Raw genomic sequence first — 22958 nt, 5'->3', positions numbered from 1 at the left:
TGAGTTGAAGAATACCACCCAGTCATGACTGTCCTGATAGGAGCACTTGAGGAACACTTGATTTTGATGCGCTCATCTACTGAAGGAAACAAGTAACATCTAGTTATCTACTACTTATGTGCTAAAAACAAAATAATATTTTGAGGCGAAAACGAAAAAATGTCACGTCTTCCTGCTTGGCTTCTTCGAAACGACTGAGCTTGCGCACATCTCGCCTTTTATCTGGTGAGTCATTTTATTGGTGCACCTGATACACGGCTATCTTAGCTTAGCTTATTTTACCTCTGCTGTTTTACGATACGAACGCTCACACAAATGAAATGTATGAAATGTTTTACCATGCTAGCTAAACCCTACTTCCACTGCATGTTCCAATGGTTCTATTCTCTTAGGGGAGTGGCTTTTTTCCTTCAATGTAATCCACATTGCAGTTACATAATAGGCTCAACTGATGCTGCCATCAGGCCAAAAGCTGCCTCATCATAATGAATGCTGTGGACAACTGTGATGGGAATATGGTGTCAGTCAGGTGATATTGTCCGCTGTGTGGTGGTGTGGTCACTGATTGTGTCCAGAAACACTCAGCCAGTTTTAGATATGACAGTTTGCAGCAAGTTGGCCAGACGAAAGCATCCAAAATTGGGTTCCTATATACTCATTAGGATCTCTGTTGAGCTGAGGCCTGACTTTCATTGAGACACAGGGAATGGTTGCCAGCAGGTTGCAGGGCACGTATAGACAAACAACAATCCATACTCACTTTCACACCTATGGACAATTTATGGTTTTACATAAACCAAACAGGCAGTACGTGCAAACTTTACACACACATTTGAGCTCAAACCTCAAGAGGCAGACATGCTAACCACTTGTCCAACCACCGCGCTGCCCATGATTATATCCTCAATGATCCATCTATTCATTTTCCATATTGTGTATTCTCCTTAGTATTTATTGTTGGTTAGCTGGAGTGTATCTCAGCTGTCTTCGGGTGAGAGACAGAGCACACCATCCACAGGTTGGCAGCTAATCGTAGGGAACATATTGACAAACTGCAAATTCACACTTACATATTTTGCTAATCACATCAGGCTTGGTTCCTTCATAGTTGTTCACTGTATTGACGTTCTTGTAAGTGTTATTGGACAAATTTTCGTCCATTTCTGTTTATCAATATCATTCTCGTGATCCTGTCTTCCACACTCCAACAATGACACCGTCATTTGTTTCTGTCTTTGCTGTTTATTACTCTCTATCAAACATTCGATGTAATTCGATTAGGTTAATTTTACTGTCACATAAAATTTCCAGCCATGGTCCCCTGAAAAAAGTTCCCCATTGTAAATAAAACATTAAAGTCTTTGCAAGGGGAAGTGACGTTAATTATTAAAAAATTTTAGTAGACTAAATGACATTTTGAGTCTTATTTTTGAAGTTTGGCATGTTTTGAACTTTGAAGAAAATAAGGAACCCTGTGATTCGCCTCTCTCTTTAGCTGGGATAGACTGGAGCTCACTTGCGAGTTGCGACCCGAATGAGGCCAGGGGCTATACAAAACGGATGGTTGGTGGTTTTTGCTCTGACCCAGCCAGGCCTTGACCTAAACCCAATTGAAAATGTGCATGCAGTGACCTAATGGAGGCTGTGTAGAAAAAGGGCCGTCACAATGGCCCCTTTTGGAACATTTCTTCTCGGATGAGTGAGCAAATTAAGATTTTTCTCTTTCCCACATGAATTCCATAGTTTGTAATTGCATCGATCCATCCATTTTCTGATTCGCTTAGCTTCACAATTTTTTTTAAAACAATTTTTTAAACCATTTCTCCTGGTGCCATTTTTAACAAAAACACTTGGTGTTTCAATTTTCTGTAGACACAAAATGTTAAGAACGTGTCAGTCAGAGAAAAACATCTGATTAGTGTCTTTTAATGAAATTACCCAACTACTGTACAGTGTTCCTTTGTTTACGCAAGAAAAAATAAAAAAATACCCGCATTTATTATGTTTTAGGGCTGTAAAACCCCTCACCAATCACTATACACTTTCCTCAGTGAGGCATTTAAAATGTTTTCTCCACATTTTTCTTGTTTAAATATAAGTGCTGTTAAAAATGTGTTAAAACTTTCATACATGTTAAACAAACCATCAAACAAATGTTTGCTGTTGTATATTTTGAGCATTTGTGGGTTAAATGTTTTGGAGTTTTTTACAACAGATCTTCTGAGGTTTTAGAATTGCATGAGGGGCTGGATGAAATACTCTTGTTGTCTGTAATCGTCCCACGCGGTGCTGCCCGTCCGAAAGAATGTTGGCAATACAACAAGCATAATAAGCGGCATTGAATGATCCCATCAGTGAAACAATTCTGCCATGTCTAAATTAAGGTCAAAGTGGCATGTCCTCCTCCTGTATGGCTCATCTCTGATAAGCCAAAGAGTCCAGATGCCCCCCACCAACCCCTTTCTCTATAATCTTACACACACACGCTCTCACTCACATGCACTGCATAATTCAATTTACCATAAACAAGCCCCAGAGGGATGAAGGCTACCCAGAGAGACAACATGAGAAGTAAATTTTCATCCACGCCTATTGCCTAAAAAAAACAAACATTTTGTTTGGCTGTGCTGTTTTTTTTTTTAGACACATTATAAGAACATGCTGCCGCCTGACTGACTTGTGACATGGATCCCGAGGAGGTCGAACTGCAAAACGACTACCGCTATCGTAACTATGCAGCAGTCATCGAGAAGGCGCTGCGGAACTTTGAATCGTCGAGCGAATGGGCGGATCTCATCTCCTCCTTGGGCAAGCTCAACAAGGTAACTGCGGGAGTCGTACTACCGAAGCCGGTCAAATACCCAATTTTTTAGGGTGATATATTTTCCCAGAAACTCATGATAAATAATAGTATTGTATAATAATTTATGTACAGTACATTCTTTTTTTAAAGACCAATTAACAATTTTTTTTCTCTAGTTGTTTCTCTCAGTATATTCAACATTGGCATGCAGGTGTGCCATCCATTTAAGACAAATAGATTTCTTCCCTTTACAAACTGGAAAAAACATATGGCGACAGTCCGGCCCATAGTATGTGTTCAAGTATAATATTTTTGGGAACCATGGCTTTTGCTTATTTCTTCTGTCCCGCCTCTAGGCCCTGCAGAGTAACCTCCGCTACTCCCTCCTTCCCAAGAGGCTCGTCATTGGCAAGCGTCTGGCCCAGTGCATGCACCCGGCTTTACCCAGCGGGGTCCACCTCAAGGCTCTGGAGACCTACGAGGTGATTTTCAAAATCATTGGGACAAAATGGCTGGCCAAGGATTTGTTCATTTACAGGTAAAAAGTAAATTACTGAAGCGAGAGACTACCCTGAGGTCCCATGTGCGTTTTGCCGTGACACATTTGTTTATGCATTTTTAGCTCAGGCTTGTTCCCGCTGTTAGGCCACGCAGCCATGGCAGTGAAGCCTGTCCTGCTCACACTGTACGAGCGTTACTATCTGCCACTGCAAAGGGCTTTACTGCCCAGTCTTCAGGCCTTCATTACGGGACTACTGCCAGGCCTGGAGGAAGGACTGGAGGTCAATGACAGGTATGCTAGATTTAAGGCTTGGTGATATGGCCTTAAAATAAAAATCTCAAAATTTATTTGAAAAAAAAAATCCAATAAAATTATTAATCGCCCAACCTAGTTTTAGATGCACTTGTTAAAAGTATTTTGCTGACATTTTATAGATTTATTATTTTTTTTAATAGGGTGGTGGTGGTGGTCTCTTTTGACCCATGTCTCTTTCTATGTCCAGGACCGATGCCCTGCTGGTTAAGTTGTCCCTGCTGGTGGGTCAGCGGGTGTTCTATGGAGCCCTATGGGGTTGTATATCGGTCAGTCCCCAAGTGCGACTGCCTGCCACCGTCTTTATAGTCACACACTTTGACCGCATCTTGCCCCTGCAACAACAGAAGCACATGCTCGGCTATGACCATCGCATGGCGGTGGGCATTCCCCTTCTTGGAGATGAATTCATTTAGCTTCAATGAAGTTAGCTAAAAAAAATTAACTCGTCGTCCATCTGTCTTTGTGCAGATTAAGTCTGTGTGTCTTTCCCTGCAAGACTCAAATGTGCTGGTGCAGAGGAACATGTTGGAAATCCTGCTCTTCTTTTTCCCTTTGGCCACATCCCTGGTAAGCAAACTAAACCACAACTTCCGTAATTCAACCTTTTAAGCACTATGTTTTAAAGGAGACAGACACTATGAAAGTGGCTCTGGATCTTCACCTAGCTGATCAACCTCACTGATCAAGTCATGGGTGGAGATACAATCATTGCAAGGTGTGATTATCATGTACATTTTTCGTGAATAGGCAAACAACAGGAGATTTACTTTTTTGATTTCATTTTACACTCCTGCAGTTTACTTGTATTTCAAATTACAGCCGCAACAATAAACAGACATAGTAAGGATCTCGTTTTTGGTAAAGCTTTTATGATGGATCTTTTTACCCATGCTTAGTACCAAGTCCACTTACAGCTTTTCCACTGCCAAAAGCCAACAGTGCTGAGCAAATTCGACATGGGTGATCTCTGCTGGCTGCCAAATGAACGAACCGATTCGCCGTAATTGTGTTATTAACAGAAAAATGACACACGACTGGATGTATTAGACTCCTCCGTCTCCACCAAGCTGCAGTGATCTGTTTTGTTGTTGCCCTCAGTCTCCTCTCAAATTAATCTTCAATCCTTACTTTGCCAAAAGCCACACACTGAGAAATTAATATAGTACGCTTTCAGCTCTATTGAGTTGAGTCGACTGAGTAAACCAAACCGGTATTGTGCAATGACAACGTGGCATAATTGGACTTGGCAAATGCTTAATTTCTCCTCTGTCTATCTTTTGTTGGTTCAGGACCCAGCGGAGGCCAGCATCGTAATGAGCATTGATGACATGACCGCAGTGGTTTCCGCTGCTTCACTTACATTACTCCGTAGAGACATGTCCCTCAACAGGCGCCTCTATGCATGGCTCCTAGGTAACTGATCATGAGAAAGTGTTAAAGTGATGACTCATTCCCTCCGTGGCAGTGTTTGGTCAATTTCTGGTTTTCTCACTTTGCTGCACTGTTTATTTTTATGTGCCTTTTCTTTTTAGGCACAAACATCAAAGGGGAAATGGTTGCGCCGCATCCAACCATGTCTTCTTCAGCAGAGGAACATATGTTGTATTACTTCAACACATACTCCAAAGATCTAATTGTGCAGGTATGTTTACTTACAAATATATACAAGTTCATCTAAATTAGAGTATTGGTGAAAAGCTATCTTTTAAATTTCAATGTATAATTATATAATTCCATATAATTGGACAGTTTCAGAAGGTCAATTCCTTCCCAGTTAAAAACATAATAATAATTTTGATTTCTTATTTAATTTAGTTTAATCTTGTTTCTGGTAATGGTGAATTTTGTTTTTTAATCCTATTTATTAATAATCAAAATTATAGTAATATATTTTTAATAAATTGTTCACTTAGTTTAAAGTGAGCTTTTATAAATTTAACTTTTTATATTGCACTACAGTAATGAAATAAATTTCCACAGTATTCTAACCTAGTGAGTTGCACCAAAAAATAAAACAAAGTGACACTACTGTAAATACTAATCTGTCTCATGTTGCTGGTTGACTCGTTATTGCAATAGACAAAAGGTAAACAACGTAACTCTTTTTTTTCTTAAAAAAAAAAAAAAACTATAACATTTATTAACTACCGTGAAATTTATAAATGTCATTCCTTGCTGTCACAAAGGCATTTACTATCAAAACTGAATAAAACCAAAATAAAGTAAAAGTACTCACCCTTTGAAGACACCTGACTGTCAGTGTGACTGAGAGGTGGAACAAGAAGGTATGTGCAGAACAATATTGTCGCCTAGTGGTGTTTTATATGTATTGCTAGAGTATGTATTTCAGAGGTGGGTAGGAACAAGCTTCATTTTCCCCGTTAGATTTATGCACGTAACTTTTTGAGCAATTTTACTTCTTGTAAAATTGTTGGGCAATTTTTGAATTTGTATATTCCCATTTTATACTTTTGGCTGTTTCTCATGAGTGCCCTATTTAAAAAATAAATTACTCATTAGTTAGGACATATTTAGTAGTTTTGTCATTGAATACTTACATTGGGGGAAAAAAAACTTAAGAAATAAACAAAAGGCAACTGAATACTTAACATATTAGTCACATGTGCTGTGTTTGCATAGTGTTTTACTTATGTTTGTTTCTCACCTGTTACTCTCCTTCCCATTTGTTGGGTCCTTTGCTTCAGGGTCTGATTAACATCCTCAAACAGAAGGATGCACAGAGCAAGCCAGAGAATGTGATTGGCTACCTCAGGCCTTTTCGTATCATTATTAGCCTGCTGGATAAACCGGAGTTAGGTAAGTCCAGCACATAAAGCTCATCAAAATATAGAATTATCTTGACCTTGTTTTTGAGAGTACTTATTGTGGTATCTGTATCCAGGTCCAGCGATTCTGAGCAGTGTGCTGTTGGAGGTGGTCCGAGCCTTTCACAGCTACTGTCGAGAGATGCTGGGTGAGGATACTATCACCAGCTCAAGGCTCTCAGGCAACCAATTAGTCAGGTGAGGGCAGCAAAGACTGACAACTATCATCTAAACTCTCTAGTTTGTTTAGTCACCTGTTACCTGTATGGTGACCAACCATAGCCAACATTGTGTGCTCTTAATATGCATTATGACCTGTTCATGTTTTGGTGCACATTGATTTGCAGCTATAAAAATAATTATTTTTATTGCAAAAAAAACAACAACTTTATGGCTGCGAGTGTTTTTGCGCTAATATGTACGTCAAGCAAGAGTCGGGAATTTTTGTCATTTTCAAGGATTTTTTTGTTATTGTGTAAATGAGGGCATAATGACAAAATGTTGCTATATCTGGAAAGCCCATTTTAAATATTTTAAAAGACGGTACAACTCAATGGGGTTAATTCCATGCGGATTTTTTGTGTGCTTTGCCATGAGTCAAAATGGACTTTTAGGGCTTCCCATGAAGGTCATTTGCCTTCTAAAAAGTTTTGATGGGAAAAAAACCCAACAACAACATGTTTACTGATGTTTGCCTTATGTGTCAAAATTGACTTTTACGACTCCACCTAAATGTCACTTAGCCCTTAAAAAAATGTAATGACAAAATATTAGATCTAGAAAGCCCACATCTAATGCTTTAATATGAGGCACTACTCGATGGAGTTTGTTCCACATTGATCTGTGTTTGACCTTGTTCAATTTTCACAGCATGATAAAAGAGAACAAGAGCGCTTCGGAGATCATAAAGACAATGAATATGCTTGTGAGCTCAATAAACAGTGAATTCTTGTGGGATTACATGATGCAATGCTTCTGCAAATCTCTCAGGTGAGTTTAATTATCACCGATTTTTTTGAATTGGCTCCCCAAGACAGTCATAATTATGTTTTAAAACTAACAAATTCCATATAGAATTTGAATTATATTTGTTTTGCCACAAATGGGAATATAATTTGTTGTTGTTGTTGTTGTTTCTTTATTTTTTTTTAAATACTTATAGTGACGACGACGATTCACCAAAGCGTCAGCATGACAGAAGTTGTCCTGCTCTCTCTGTCACAGAAATATCAAATCTAGTAATTTTTCTGCTTGATGTTCTTCCACTGGTAATGAATCTCAAAATATGAATGGAGACATGATCTGTACACAAATACAGTATTTTTTTTAATCCTTGTGGTCTTTTTTGCAGGAGCTACATGCTGATATCCAGGCCCATTTCCTTCCTGAGATGCTGGGCACGATGCTGCGGACTCTGCACAGCCGCATGGACTCTGTTCGCTTGGAAGATGTCACACAGGGCCTACGTGCATGCTTCAAGGTCCTGAGTAAGATCCAGATGCCTGTGGCATTCATGGACTTGGAGGCAAGACCCTACACAGATGGGATGGCGGTACAAGCGCAAAAAGAGGATGAAATGATTGTCCAGGTAGAAAAAAGATATTGAAGCAAAAATTCGGGAATAAACAAATCTGCAGGTGCCGAACCGCAAGTATGAGGGGGTCGACAGTAATCATTTTCAGACAAATTAAGTGAAATAGGATAATTTACTACAGTACGCCTGGTGAGCTCTCATGGCACACTAATTCCCTTTTCACAGTGCACTTATTTTTGGTAACAGTAAGGCGCTTCGGTGCAAGTGTGTCCATATTTGGCACTGATTGCTACAGTATGAATCTGGTGCCCTTTTCTGCTGGTCTGGATGTAAAGTTAGCTACAAGACAAAGCCCTGGCTTTGCTTATAGTGAGGAGGAGGAGACGTGAAGCGCGTGTGGCAGTGCTATAATTAAATCTTAGCTAACATATTTTTACTGTTGAAAAAAATCTCTATACATTTAACCAACCTAGCATGTTCAATGTAGTTGATCTCTATCCATCACTAAGCCTTCTTTACACATTTGACTTGGTTTCTAGAGCTCGGGACACTGGCACAACCATATTGTTTTTTAGTTTTGTTTTATCTTCATTCCATATACTCTTATTTTAGCCTCACTGTAAATTATATTCTTCTCCAGGATCTACAGAAGGAAGGAGAGAGAGATGACGGTGTTGCCGATGGTAATGGTCACCACGGAGATGACGAGCTGAACAGAGGTGTGGATGAGGCTGAGCCTGCAGATGGAGTCTACCCGACACTACGATCAGAGGACAGCGGGCTGGGCATCAGCGCCTCGCCATCAGAGCAGCAGCTCCCACCCGGCGCGGGTTCCAGGGGAAATGGAATGTGCAAAAATGGTTATGGAGTGTGGGGAAGGGGTGGCAGTGTCCACACCACAACGCAATATATGCAGGGCATCCTCGCTTTCATAGCCACAAGGTAAAATACCCATTATATGACAACAGATCAAACCATCATTTCTTAATCTAAATATTAGACCATAATAAAGAATTCAAAGGATCTTTCCATACATAAATTGTTTTTAGCCCTTATCCTCCATGTAGATTGAGGGTGAGCCAAACTTACTTAACGCAAGAGGCAGAGTACCCCTGGGACCGTTCGCCAGCCGATCATAGGGCACATGTAGACAAATAATGATTCATATTCACACCTTGGTTAACTGAAGAGTCTAAATTTCATAACATGCATGATTGTGAAATGTGGGAGGAAGCCGGAGTACCCAGAGAAACCCCACAGTACGGTGGGAGCATACAAACCTCACACAGGAAGGCAGGACTGTCTGGGCCAGACATAACCACCAGAGCATGTGCTGCCAACAAAGATGTTATTAACAAACATAATTCATTAATAAACGGATACAATTGACACATATTGAATCATTTTTAGGGGTGCTCGAGCATAGCAGTAAATATAATTTATGAATGAGTTAAGGCAGGCTTCCCCAATCCTGTTCCTCAAGGGCCACAAAGTCCTGCAAGTTTGAGATGATTCCGTTCTCAAACACACCCGATTCTAAAGATCAGGATCGTCATCAGGCTTCTGCCGAGCTTGCTGATGAGCTGATCATGTGAATCAAGTGTGTAGCAGGACGGAAACATCTAAAACTTGCAGGACTCTGGCCCTTGAGCACCAGGATTGGGGAAGCTAGCATTAAGACCTTTTCATCCCGAACTTGCGCAGTGTGAAAGGTCCACATTGCTAAGTGCAGTGGGAAAAGGTCTTTTGTGAGTTGTCGGCATCTGTTGATAGATGGGGTCCTGCCTAAAACAGGTAATTTTTTCGACGCGTTAACCATCATTGATTTTAAAAGTAAGATTCGGAATGTGTGTCGCATTGAATAAATAATTCTAAATGAATCATTTATCTCCTGTGTTTTAGACACCTGCTGGTACAGGTGGAGGATGTTGATGCACAGGAGGAAAAGCCCAAGACTGATGTCACAACTGCACCTGTGGATAACAAGACTTTATTACTAAGCATAGGAGGAATGGAAATTAAAGATAAACTGACAGAGCTATTCACTCCAAACAAGTTAAAACATCAGCCCACATCTGAGGTTCAACAAGCCGAAAAGAAAAAAGCGCACGGACATTGTCTGGATTGGGCATCTGGTTATCGACCGCGAGGCAGGGCAGAGATCTCCGAGGCGTGTCGACAGGCCTTTGCTGCTACCTGCCACCTGCTTCTGGAGTGTACCACCTTCCCTGTTTACCTAAACGAAGAGGAGGCCCTCGCTCTCCACACGGACATGTTTGGCCTAGCAGGTCAGGTGTTTGTTTTCCTTTACTTCTTCCACTTGAATTCTAGCCAGACATGTATAGCAGAATCCTCAATATCAAGAGCCTCGAAGCTTGTGAAATATACCTTAAAGGAGAGATACTATCTTTATTATTCCTCCATTTAAAACATTTCCTGGGTGTCAATAACATGTCTGTGATATGCTTTTGTTGAAATACCCCAAGTATCACAAATGATCAGTTTACAAACCATATTTCTTGTCTTGCTCAAATTAGCTAATTTAAGACCGAATTAAATGAACATTTCAACACTAAAAATGGATGCTGCATCAGTGGGAACTTGGACCATATACAAATGTGTTTATCCTCACAGGAGCTGACGAGGAGAGCTTACCTATGTGGCTGAGGTCGTTGATGACACTGTGCTGCATGTCAAGGGACTACAAAATTCAGCACAATGCAGTGGCCTCTTTGTTGGAGCTCATCAACCACTCCCAGTCTTTAGCGCTGGTCATCCAGGACAAGAGGAGGCGTTACCAGACGTCCGACTCCAACCCGCTGAGCGGGAAGTTGCAGATGATCACCGTGCCCCCCATTTATCCCACTTTGCTTTCCGTCATAGAAGAAGACACAGACTTTTACCAGGTTCAAAATCTTTTTGCGACCCCCCCCCCAAAATTTCATTAAACATGTTACTGAAGATATTTTCATTTTGTGTTTTGATTCAGCGAGTCGCTGTGTTGCTTTGGAGCCAGCTGGACACAGATCGTCGAGAGCAGCACACTGCCTGCGTGCAGCTCTTTTACCACCTTCACTGTTTGGCTCCATCAGCGAAAATCTGCGAAGACATAATCTGCCAGGCGCTGTCGCACAAGGAGAAGGTGGAAATACCTGTTGAAGTGCTATTTATGCTTTTGATGACATAGGCAAATAATACAAACAATAAACCAGCTCTTTTGATTGTGTAACCCAGGCTGTTCGGCTTGAAGCCCTACACCGCTTCTCGATCCTCTGGCACTTGACCCGTGAGATCCACTCGAACAGGAACTGCCGCTCATTTGACAGGTTAGTGTAGACATTATTTGTATACAATCACAACAAATCCTGTACATACATCCAGTCATCCATCAATTTTCTATAGCGCTTTACGTTCTTGGAGTCGTGGGTGAGCTGGAGCCTATCCATGCTAACTTTGGGCAAGAGGCAGTCCCGGACTGGACTGGTTGCCAGTAAATGGCCAGGCACACATAGACAAACAAGCCTGTGATATTTATTCAACAATTTATAATCTTCCATCAATAAAAAGACAACGCATGTTAGGTTAATTGGAAACTCTAAATTGTGAAGTGACAACGACGACGTTTCAAAAACGTATTGTATTGGTATCATAATTCTGAATATTTTATTCAAATATTTACTGTAATTATGGCTTTACAACTGCATTAGCCATATAGTATATGTGATTGACTCCAGAATCTTACGTGACAATTTGGGTTGCATTGCTGCTGTAGCAATGGAACTCCTTTGTAAACCGTGGACCCCCTGTATTCTTTCCAAGATGACGTTAATTACAAATGCGGTTCTCTTTCTTTCAGGTCCCTGTGTGTTGTGGTGGAGAGTCTAAGATGCACAGATAGCTCAATAAGTGCAGCAGCACAGTGCTGGCTGGCTCGAGCTCTGTCCCTCAACGATGTGATCCGGATCCTAGAGCCCATCCTGCTCTTGCTGCTTCACCCGTCCACTCAGCGCTGCTCCATACAGACCATCAAACAAAATGTCACAGCTGGTTAGTTTCTCTGTCAGCCTTTGTTTTACTAACAGAAGGCCATTTTTTTCATGCTGTAACAGTAAACCCCAGCATATTTGCGTTTTGCTGTCCAAAAATGTATCTATTTCCATTTTTTATGTGGATTCTACACTCAGTTCAATTTCCCCCCCACCTATTTGCAGTTTGCTACGCACAAAGAGTCAAACCCCTCATTATTAAATGAAAAACTCCCCTTTTTGCTGACTTTGTGCTCTTTCTGAAAGTTCTATACTGCCACAAGATTTTGACAAAGCCCTGTCTAAGAGCTACCTTTCTGTAAGAAAGGGCTTGGGCGCATGTGCATGTACACACACACTTTCCAGTGCATTTGGTCATAAATCAAATCCTGGCAGGAATTCATTTTTCAGGGTAATTAAGGATTCATTTTTGAAATGGTAGTTTGTGGTCTATAACTTAGACTACAATGAACATTTTTAAACATTTCTTTCATGCGCTTCAATTATTTAAATAACTGTGGTTTACTATGTTTTTCTCTGTTTTAAAGGTAACCTCAAGGTTCTAAACAACATAAATCGCTGGTCTGCCAAAGCAGTGGATGCCATGGCTGATGAGAGCAACATCTTGAATCTCCGGAATGTCATAGACCGGGAATCCCTGTGGCTACAATTAGACAGCGTTCCCGAGTTGTCGAATCTAGGCGACGCTTTGGCAGCATCCAGGAGCGAGAGCGAAGTGACGGAAGAGGAGGACAGAGATGAGGATGAAGAGGAGGCCGTCAAGAGCGAGCACACGGAATCAGCTGACACCAGCGGTACCCAAGTGTCCACGGAGAATTCCGGCTCTGGTACTGAGGAGGTAGGACTGGTCCACGGCCTGCAAAGAGTGGAGTCTGAGCATACGCAGGCGTCCGATTCGCTGTCAAGCGAGGATGATGAGGATTTGGAGTTGGAGGCTATGGCCAGATCTCGTCTGTTAAAACAGGAGCGTGAAAAAAAAGAGGCCATTGGCTCACTGTTCCATCATGTGCTTCTGTATCACACGGCGGGCGGTTGGCGCCATCTGCTCCAAGGCTTGGCGCTGCTCGATAGCCTACTGAGGAGCAGCGCTGAGTGCCCTCTAGTGGAGGCGTTCTCCTCCACCTCTCTGGACACAAGCTCTGCCTCACACTTAAACCTTGTTTCCAACCTCTTGCAGCGCCACCAGCAAGCTCAGGATGGCATGAGCTTCTACGGCGGTTTGCTTTCCCCTTCATCCTCCCCCTCCATACCGCCTTCTCTTCTTATCGAGCTGCTGATGAACTTGTGCCTGCGATTTCTCTGCTCTCATTACTCGTCCTACCAGAGCCTTGGGCCTCTTGACTTGCAGGGCAATAGAGACGTTCAGGTGAAGAGCGTGGAAGTGCTGACGCGTATGGTGAACCAGCTCACCTGCATGGCACAAGGACAGGAGGGCAGCCTGGAGCACATTCGCAAACTCCTCGCTGGATGTAAAGTGCAGCAATATGCTTTACTTACACTTTCAGCCTCTATGTATATAAGCCAAAGGGGAACTGGCAAGGGAACAGTCAAGGGTCTTGAGCTGCTGGATGAAGATGGTGGACTATCAGAGGAGAGTCTTGTGAACTTTGGGAAGGGGGAAGGGCAGGAGCAATATCCCTTACAGATGGAATTACTCAAACTCCTCCAGGCTCTCATAGTCTTGGAATACCACGTTTGGCCCAGTGGGGCGGGATCTGGCGGGGCTTCCGGTCAACCTGCGGAATCCCCAACTGGCAGTAACCCCCTCACCCGGGGTTGGCAAACAGCCGTCCTGTTCCAGCAGTCCATCAAGGCAGCCCAGTATGTCCAAAGCCACCCCATCACCGCCCAGGGAATGTTTGTTTCCGCCGCCGCCAGGGCTCTGCAGCCGCAGTACGGCTATGCCATGCACCCCCACTGGGTGGCGCTGCTGTGCTCCTCTCTGCCTTACTTGGGACGCTCATTGAGCATCATTGTGGCTCCGCTCATCAGTCAGATTTGCAGGAACTTGGATGAACTGGTGAAGATTTATGAGCATGAAGGAGGAAGAACAAATTTAAGGTAAAGAGACTCCAGCACACATGTGACCCTAATGAACACAAGAACTACATAAAATGGACAGACAAATTCATTATTTTAACATTATACAACCTCTCTGACTTAACCATACCTTATTGAATCGAATCGTAGCCCCACTGAGTCAAACTTAATTGAATTGTTCCACTTTCAAATCGAACCATCCTTGAATCGTTTCGGATCCCACATATCAAAAACCGTATTTAACCGTATATCTTTAGTGGAGAGATGCACAGTGCACTCCCCTAAAAACTACTAATCTCTTTAAAGTGACTGATAGACACACAATGGAGAGGGAACGGGAAGGTTTGCCATTTTAATGTTCATGGGGAATAAGGGCTAAGTCCTGCCATAAATGGTGAAATTCTGCAAATAATTGACGCCCACCCAAAAAATGTTTGGTTGTCCATTTGATGGACAAAAGCTTTGCATGTGGCTTGACTGAAACAAATCTCCTGCCCTCAGTTATTTTTAGATCTTTGCCGTCAATAGTGCATCTTGAGTTAAGTCATGATTTGGTTTGTACTGTATGATTTGTTTGACTTCCGGGACATAATAAATTGTCCAACTCTTGGGAAGTTGGACTTTGGAGGTTCCACTGAATGGTAGATTTCTTTTTCTGCTTTGTTTTGTGTAAATGGCAGGCGGGAGAACATTGCGCCAGACTACTTGTTGACCCTTCTAGAAGGCCTAACCACCATTACACACTACTGTCTGCTGGACAACAAGAGGGTGAGTCAAACGCACATTACAGTACACACACACACACAAGCAGATATGTCCACCTCTTGTTAATGTGCTATTTATTTTATGTCTGTCTCATTAGACCTTGGTTTCGTGCGATTCTGTTGACATCCGGAACGCACGCAGCGCCGTGCTAGAGGCGCTGCCGCACATGCTTAACAGCATGGCGTTGCTATGGGCCGTGGTTATGAAGGAAGAGTTCCATAAGCGGGCACCTGACTCTGCACAAAGCAGCAAACAAAGTTCATCTGTCTTCTTTAAAAGCACCAAGGTTTGTTGTTGCTTCACACATTTATACCATTGTTACCATTTTGACCTCTCTTGTTTTTTGTTGTTGTTCTTTTTAAGTATGAGCTCTCGCTGTCTCTAATTGTTCACATTTTAAAATCAAATCTACATGCATTGAAGCATTCGACAACTGATGTAACGGTTCATGCACCTGACCTCCGTGCTAGCCTAGCACTGTCAGTTTCATTCCCATTGAGTAATGGTGTGAATGTGAGACTAAAAAATTGTCAGTCTACATATATGTCCTGTGATTCACTAGTGACTAATCCAGGGTGGTTGCCTCTTATATACACCAACATGCTCAATAGATCAAAATTATTTTTCAACACAGTTTCACAAGTTAAATGCAGTAGAAAACTTCACGCAATGTTGCCGTCTGCTTGCTTAGATTCTACGGCAGCGGATATTACAGTTCCTTATTCCTCTGACTGGCCAATATGGAATTCCGCTCATGGCTTCACTGGGAGCAGCCTGGGGCAGCAGGAAGAGTAAAAGGAGACACACAAACAATGTAAGAACTGCAATGTCTCTACGCACACAGTCACCTGTAAGAATTGGTAGGATTGACAACCCTTTTTTTTTTTTCTCTAGGTCTTACCTGTGGTCAGTGAGTCCCATCTAACCATTGTAGAGCTGGTGAAATCATTGAACACCTTGCACACAGACACGATTCTACAGTTGGTCAAGGAAGTGGTGAAAAAGCCACACCAGCTCAAAGGAGATCAGGTACCAAAAGAACCTATTGCATTCAATTTGCGTTATCACCAACCTTTTTCTTAGAAACCTTCTTCTGTTTCCCCTGAATTAGAAGTCAACCTTGGTAGACATCCCCATGCTGCAGTTTACTTACACTTACATCAAGAGGTAAGTAGTGTAGGACATATCTGGACATTCAACTTCAACCACGGTTCATTCTGGCTTAAATCACGGTTTCTTTCTCAAGCAAATGCCTTAAGTATATGTTGCATGCAACAAAATGATCTGGGCAACAAGTTGATGGATTAAGCAACCTTTCTGACAATCATCATTTTATATTTTTGTACTTAAAAAAAAAAAAAAAAAAATGTTGTACTTGTCTCATTAAATAAGTGGTTAATTGATTAATTTTAAATAATAGTGTTACAGCACAAGCGTTGCAGGAGAACATCGCCCCTCTTCTCAGTCTGCTACGGGAGTCTGTCCCACTCAACCTGGCTCCCCCTGGCCACTTCCTACTCCTGGGGTTAGTTTTTGCACAGATATTTAATATTAACTTTCTCCTCAAGTTATTTCCGATTTGGATTAAAATTGCCTTGTGCTTGAATGGCATATGTCACTTGCAGCATCCTCAATGAAGTTGTCAATCGCCTCCCCAACTTGGACAATAAAAAGGATACGCGAGATCTGCAGGTTTGAAGACGACTTACGTTCAAGCATTTGATTGACAAACAAGAAGGAAGTGGGGGACTGATGCTATTGATAACAATGATTGGTGCAGGAGGTTACGCAGCGTATCCTGGAGGCTGTGGGTGGAATCGCGGGTTCGTCTCTCGAACAGACCAGTTGGCTGAGCCGCAGCCTTGAGGTCAAAGTTCAGCCGCAGGTGTGCCCTGAAATGGATGAGGCCGACGACGTGGATATGGATGGCGATCACTGTGGTAACTAAACATTTATCTGACTGATTTAGAGCCATAAAGGCTTTGTCTGATTAGTCTGCCTCAAACTTGAAAACGTTATTTTGTGTGTGAAGAGGAGCTAATTGTTTTTCCTCTCGACAGAGTCGATAGCTCAAGCCAGCACCATGGTTTCATCCTCGGCTCCCTCAGTTTACAGCGTGCAGGCCCTTGTGCTCCTGGCTGAGGTATGTTTTATATCGTGTGTGTGTGTGTGTGTGTGTAGATATGAGTCCACAAAATTGTTGGCCCTCTTCAGGTAAAGTAAGGGAAAAACTCAAAATTTTACACTGAAATAACGTGATACTGACCGAAGTAGTAATGAATTTTAAAAATACTGAAAATTAATTAATGAAAATCAGTCTTTTCTTTATATTTTTTGTTTGCCTAAAAGCAATGGTTTCCTTAAAGGTGCATTGGGCCATTTAAAACGGTAATATTAAAGCTTTTTCTACATCATGCATGCTCCACCTATGCCCAGGTGAGTACGAAGAGCCCTGACTGTTTTACTCTGACTGCACCTGTCAGCTTTTATCTTCCCTTTTATAGTACAGTTTCTTTGGGGAGGGGAAGGGCGGAGGGTGACGTCATGCTCATCCCCGCGGGGTAGCAGACATGTGGCGTGCATTTAAGATCGTGCACGTACTCGCAACGAGTCTAACACAGATGCTGCAGTTACACTTTGGGCCAGAGGTGGCAGTCGTGAGTAAAAAAAAAAAAAAGTGACAAACTGCACAAAGATCCTTCAATATTTTGTTGAATAATCTTTTTAGGCACTTGCTGCCATCAAACGATTGATTCCATTGATGTTACTCACAATGAGACTCGTATGGATTTTTTAATTGATAGTACGCTGTCGCTGATAGCTTTATCTTGTAGATGGGGCATCCACTTTTCATCGAGGGGACTTAAAGCTATCCCACTGAGGGCAAACTTTTGTAAATATTTGTGAAGGTACTGATTAGTGATTTGTCATCAGGGTTTGTTCGAGGTCGCAACAGATGTTTGCCAACAATTTTGTTTTTTCTTGTTGCAAGGAAATTTTAAACCTTTTCGCCAAAAGATTTAAAGTGGCGGCCAAGAGACTTGAAAGATTTATAGGCCATAAAAAGATAAGTGGCCCGAAGTCTTTGCAAACCTAACCTATTTTTAAGCATTTTATACATTTGATTTTGTTTTTTTGTTTTTTTAATGTATTTGGACCGATATTCTGTCAATTACCAAAATGAATAAACAACCATAAGCATTTAAGACTTTAGTTTCTGTGTAAATAAGTAGACTTAAAAATTCAGTATGGGATGAAATAATTATCCCTCACCCCATACTGATCATTACACATTTATCTCTCGCTGTGTAGGTCTTGGCACCACTTCTTGATATGGTGTACCGCAGTGACGAGAAGGAGAAAGCGGTGCCTCTCATTTCTCGTCTCATGTACTATGTTTTCCCCTACTTGAAGAATCACAGGTAACTACTGTCTTTTTTTTTACCCCATCAACGTACAAGTACCGATACTTCAGGATTAGATCCTAAAATAAAGTTCTCTTCTCTTTTGTAGTGCCTACAACATGCCCAGCTTTGAGGCAGGAGCCCAGCTGTTGAGCAACCTCAGTGGATATGCCTACACCAAGAGAGCCTGGAGGAAAGAGGTCTTTGAGCTCTTCATGGATCCTCTTTTCTTCACAATGGATGCCTCCTGTGCACCCAGGTTAGTGTGATCATTGATATATTTTGATGCCTTGTATATGCAGAGGCTAAAGTATTGATCAAGTGTACAATGGAACCTACAAATTCAGCATCTTAGAGGTTTTTTAATTCACATTGTACTGGTCACTTTTAATGTCTGTTAATATTACTTTGATTGTCTTAATGAATCTTTGTGTTGTGTCTTCTACCCAGTTGGAAAGCCATAATTGACCATTTGCTGACTCACGAAAAGACCATGTTTAAAGACCTCATGAGTGAGTACACGGACTTTGATGACATGGTAGATGCCAGAGAAGGGGCAATTGTATGAACACGACACTTGATTTGATCTATTGTAGGCATGCAGAGTGGCTCCCTGAAGATGTTTGCCAATGTGGACCAGAAACCCATGCTCCTTAAGCGCCAGGCATTTGCAATGTTCAGTGGAGAACTCGATCAGTATCATCTATATTTACCCCTCATCCAAGGTGTGACATTGTTTCTGAATATTACGTACAGTGAGAGAAGTTATGATTTAATAGTCTACTGTATTTATGTTTACTCACAAAGTAACAGTCCCCAATTTTTATGGCTATCAATTATTATAATAGAATATCAGTCATGCTGACATACAATGGGGAAACCTCATAAGCAGACAGGGTAACAACTAGCTCATCTATTTGTTGATGTTTTTCTTAAGTATGTTATATAGTGTTATTTTTCTTATGAAAAAAAAAAACACATACATTTTTTTGTTGTTTTTGTAGGAGGATGAAACCGATTAATGGCATTTCCATTCATTGTAATGTAGAAAGATGATTTGAGTTTTGAGTATTATAGTTCCGAGTATGGTCAAGGAACAAAGGTACCACTGTACTACAGAAACTTATGTTTAGCTTGAGAATCAAATATTTACTTCACAAGCACACATTTATACTATATATATATTTTTTTTTAATCGCATTTTTAGCTAATTTTCAGAATTGGAGACTGTTTATTTGTTTGTAAGTGAGCAAACTTACCCCCTTTACATTCCAAATAATGGGGTGTGATAATCACAAAAATCTTTCCTAACAGAACGCCTCACAGAGGCTTTACGAATGAATCCCAGCCCCGCAGTTTCCGCTCAGATATTCCTGATGTTCCGTGTTCTCCTGCTGCGTATTTCATCCCAGCACCTGACATCTCTTTGGCCGATCATGGTCACAGAGCTGGTGAATATTTTAAACATCTTCACCCACAGCCCATACAGATTTGTAATAACTGCTTGATTTTTTTTGTTTACAGATTCGCATATTTGTGCGTCTTGAGAAAGCTCTCCTGGTAGATAAAGATGTCTCAAAGTGAGCTCACAATTTTTATTCCTGAATTTTGACCATGTCATTATAAATGACTGTTATAAATGTCTGTGCTCCCAGGCTGGCTAAAGTCGTACGCGGAGCCCAGGACAGAAATACTCCTGTGAATTTCTCCCAGGCAGAGTTGGATATGTTCCTGTCAGCTTGCAAGTTTCTGGATACATCCTTAGCTTTCCCTCCGGAGAAGATACCACTCTTTCAGATGTAAGCAGCCTCCTTTGGGAAAAGCCATGTCATCATTTAAAGATGTGATGCTACATTGGTTGTTCAGGCACTGGCCTATATTCAGTGTCTGTAGATCCTCAATTAAAAGTTAAAGGGTTTCAGGGGAATTTCAAAGCGAACATCTGAAACATCTTCTGACAGCATCATGCATACAGTCAAAAAAGTAAATTATAAGCATAGCTCCAACATCCAGTATTTTATGATGATTTGATAGATCATTAACTATAAAAGTAAATAAAATAACATATTGAGGGAAAGAAAGTAAAAGAAAATCCCCCCAAAAAGATTGATAAAAAGCCAATAATAAAGACACCACATTCTGTGTACAGGTATCGCTGGGCGTTTGTTCCAGAAGTAGACGTGAACCACTACAGTGGTCCAGAGAGTGCGCTAATAGAAGGCGAACAGGAGTGCAAGCCCCACGTTGTCCAAATACTGGAGGGAATACAGCAGCGTTACGGGGTAAAAATCAGATATTGTTAGCCATTTGTTGATAAATTGCCAAACACTTAACAGAATTTTGCACACCTATTTTGCAGACACTCAACGGACTGAGTGAGGAATCTGCTACGGAGCACCTGGAATTCCCCCTTCTCACCCAGTGTTCCTTGTCCTCCATCACCCACTTGTTGCCTTTCCTTTTTACCCTGTGCTGTTCCTTCCAGGGGGTGTCCACTCACAGCCACTCACAAGCTCAGGTAGCAGACTACCCTGCAGCCAGCCCGGACGCTGTATTGGACAGGCTTGAGCATATCATTGAGAATGAGTTCCTGGATGACATGGAAAATTGAAAGGGATGGAACTCACTCACAGCGCGTTTTTGTTAACCGCAACATATGAAACTTGTGTTGCAATTTATTTTAAGTGTTTTAACAGATCTGCTCATAAATACACTGAATCTGTATTTAAAAAGCAGAGAGGCTGTGGGGTAAACTGTTCCATTGTGCTTTTTTGTATTTATTTAGTCAGTGTATGTCACAAATGACCGTCTGAAATGTTGTCCTCAGTAAAACATTTTTTTTAAAAGGACCCAGGAAGGATTTAGTTTTGCAAATAATTTTGCATAGTTGTGTTTTGGCCATCCACACCTAAAATTGCGGTGTTGGAACAGACAGATATTTCAAATGTTCTCTATCTGTGTACTTGAATGCAAATATTGACAGCCACCAGTTTTCTAGACTAAATTGTTTGTGTTCTGTCCGACCGTGAGAATGTTCCGTTCTGTTTTGAGGAATATGTTCTTGATTGTTATTGGACCTCACAGCTCCCTTGTTCATACTTAGATTTTATGTTGTTTACATGCCATTTGGGGTATTAAGGGAAACGTAAGTGTTCTAAGATAGCTTTTACAAATTCCTGCTCTCTTTTACGCTTGTCAATGTTAAAATGTTCATGCCATTGTTAAATTATTCCGAATGTTAAAGTTGAAATTAAAAAAAAATGCAAATACATGAAGTTGTTGAGTTATGTTATTTTATCCAACTTGATTTCACTATGCAGTGCGACACAATTGACAAGTTACAATATTTACTATATGTAAGGGATGTTTTAAACAGAAACCTTATATATATATATATATATATATATATATATATATATATATATATATATATATATATATATATATATATATATATATATGTGAGCAGAGGTATTGGAACATGTGCCTGTTTCTAGAGGGTGTTGCCTTTTAGATTTGCTTAACATTAGATTGAATTAATAAATAAATATTAATTTAATTTATTAATACATAATTGTTGGTAAATCCTCTTCCCCTGTTCAGTGACCCCTTAACCATGGTACAGAGACTGAACAGGCATGTTCTCTTTTCGTTGCTTTCGCATAAACTTTAATTCAGCTTTTTTAACAAAATACAGTGCGCTGAGAGCAAGCTCCACAGCTCCCATTCACTCCCCTGTGCCAAAGTGCGGCACTGTAACACTATCCCCCATAATACTACTCTTTAATTAAACAGCCATGCTTGGCCTGTTACATTATCCATCCATCCATCCATTTTCTTGACCGCTTTTCCTCACAAGGGTCGCGGGGGTGCTGGAGCCTATTCCAGCTGGCTTCGGGCAGTAGGCGGGGTACACCCTGAACTGGTTGCCAGCCAATCACAGGGCACACAGAGACGAACAACCATTCTCACAATCACACCTATGGACAATTTGGAGTGTTCAATTAACCTGCCATGCATGTCTTTGGAATGTGGGAGGAAACCGGAGTACCCGGTGAAAACCCACGCAAGCACGGGGAGAGCATGCAAACTCCACCCAGGAAGGCCGAAGCCCGGACTCGATCTCACGTCCTCTGCACTGGGAGGCGGACGTGCTAACCAGTCAGCCACCGTGCTGCCTGTTACATTATAATAAAATCAATTACTAATTTATTATTTATTATAATTAATATTATTCAATAATTATTATTAAACACGGAAGCTGAAAGGAGTAGCCTTTAAAGGCGTAAGATATAATTTGTAATCTTTTGCGTGTACAAATAAATCGAAGATGAGACTTCTTGTGAAAAGGGTCCTTGCAAGGATGATTTATTAGAGATCTCCGGTCACACAATTGAATATCACGCAAAGAGTGGCATCCAAGAATGCGTGCCTCCCCCCCTGAGAGACAGCCCTTTATTACAATCAGAGTTTGAAAGAAAAACGCCTCTTCTCCTCCCATCGAATACGAAAATCAGATTGATTCTCACAATATGCTATGTTGATCTTTCATGTGAGAACAAAACAGAATCTCAATATGCCAGCTTGCACTTTCTTCATATCTCAGACATAACAGGTTCTCAGTGTGCCAGTTTGTACTTTCTTCCCAAAGCAGAATCTCAATATGTCAGATTGAACTTTCTCAAGCAAGACACTGGAAAGGGAATTTGAACAAAAACAAGATA

The 22958-nt window shown here is 41.3% G+C and overlaps 1 protein-coding gene across 2 annotated transcripts; it reads left to right on the top strand.

The window, feature by feature from the left end:
• Window positions 1-2: 2 nt before the first annotated feature.
• dop1b (DOP1 leucine zipper like protein B) lies at window positions 3-21505 on the top strand. 2 transcript variants are annotated; one of them, XM_077579627.1, is made up of 38 exons: window positions 3-225; window positions 2644-2822; window positions 3160-3341; window positions 3426-3596; window positions 3808-3997; window positions 4089-4187; window positions 4910-5033; window positions 5153-5262; window positions 6326-6437; window positions 6523-6643; window positions 7316-7435; window positions 7608-7713; window positions 7797-7970; window positions 8620-8921; window positions 9882-10267; window positions 10614-10885; window positions 10969-11121; window positions 11214-11305; window positions 11836-12026; window positions 12553-14086; window positions 14746-14833; window positions 14928-15116; window positions 15522-15644; window positions 15725-15859; window positions 15942-15997; window positions 16251-16355; window positions 16456-16522; window positions 16611-16770; window positions 16891-16973; window positions 18143-18252; window positions 18344-18493; window positions 18685-18746; window positions 18831-18959; window positions 19549-19685; window positions 19759-19814; window positions 19890-20033; window positions 20384-20516; window positions 20594-21505. In XM_077579627.1, the coding sequence occupies exons 2-38, from the start codon at window positions 2685-2687 to the stop codon at window positions 20843-20845; spliced, it is 6756 nt and encodes a 2251-aa protein (XP_077435753.1). In that variant the 5' UTR covers window positions 3-225; window positions 2644-2684; the 3' UTR covers window positions 20846-21505. The 2 variants fall into 2 exon arrangements, with proteins under 2 accessions (XP_077435753.1, XP_077435752.1); XM_077579626.1 differs by having other exon boundaries at window positions 7797-8033.
• The last annotated feature ends 1453 nt before the right edge of the window (window positions 21506-22958 follow it).

Source organism: Vanacampus margaritifer, chromosome 11, assembly GCF_051991255.1.
Source record: "Vanacampus margaritifer isolate UIUO_Vmar chromosome 11, RoL_Vmar_1.0, whole genome shotgun sequence".
Lineage (NCBI taxonomy): Eukaryota > Metazoa > Chordata > Actinopteri > Syngnathiformes > Syngnathidae > Vanacampus > Vanacampus margaritifer.
Note: the sequence above shows the minus strand (reverse complement) of the source record. Positions and strands in the feature narration are given on the sequence as shown.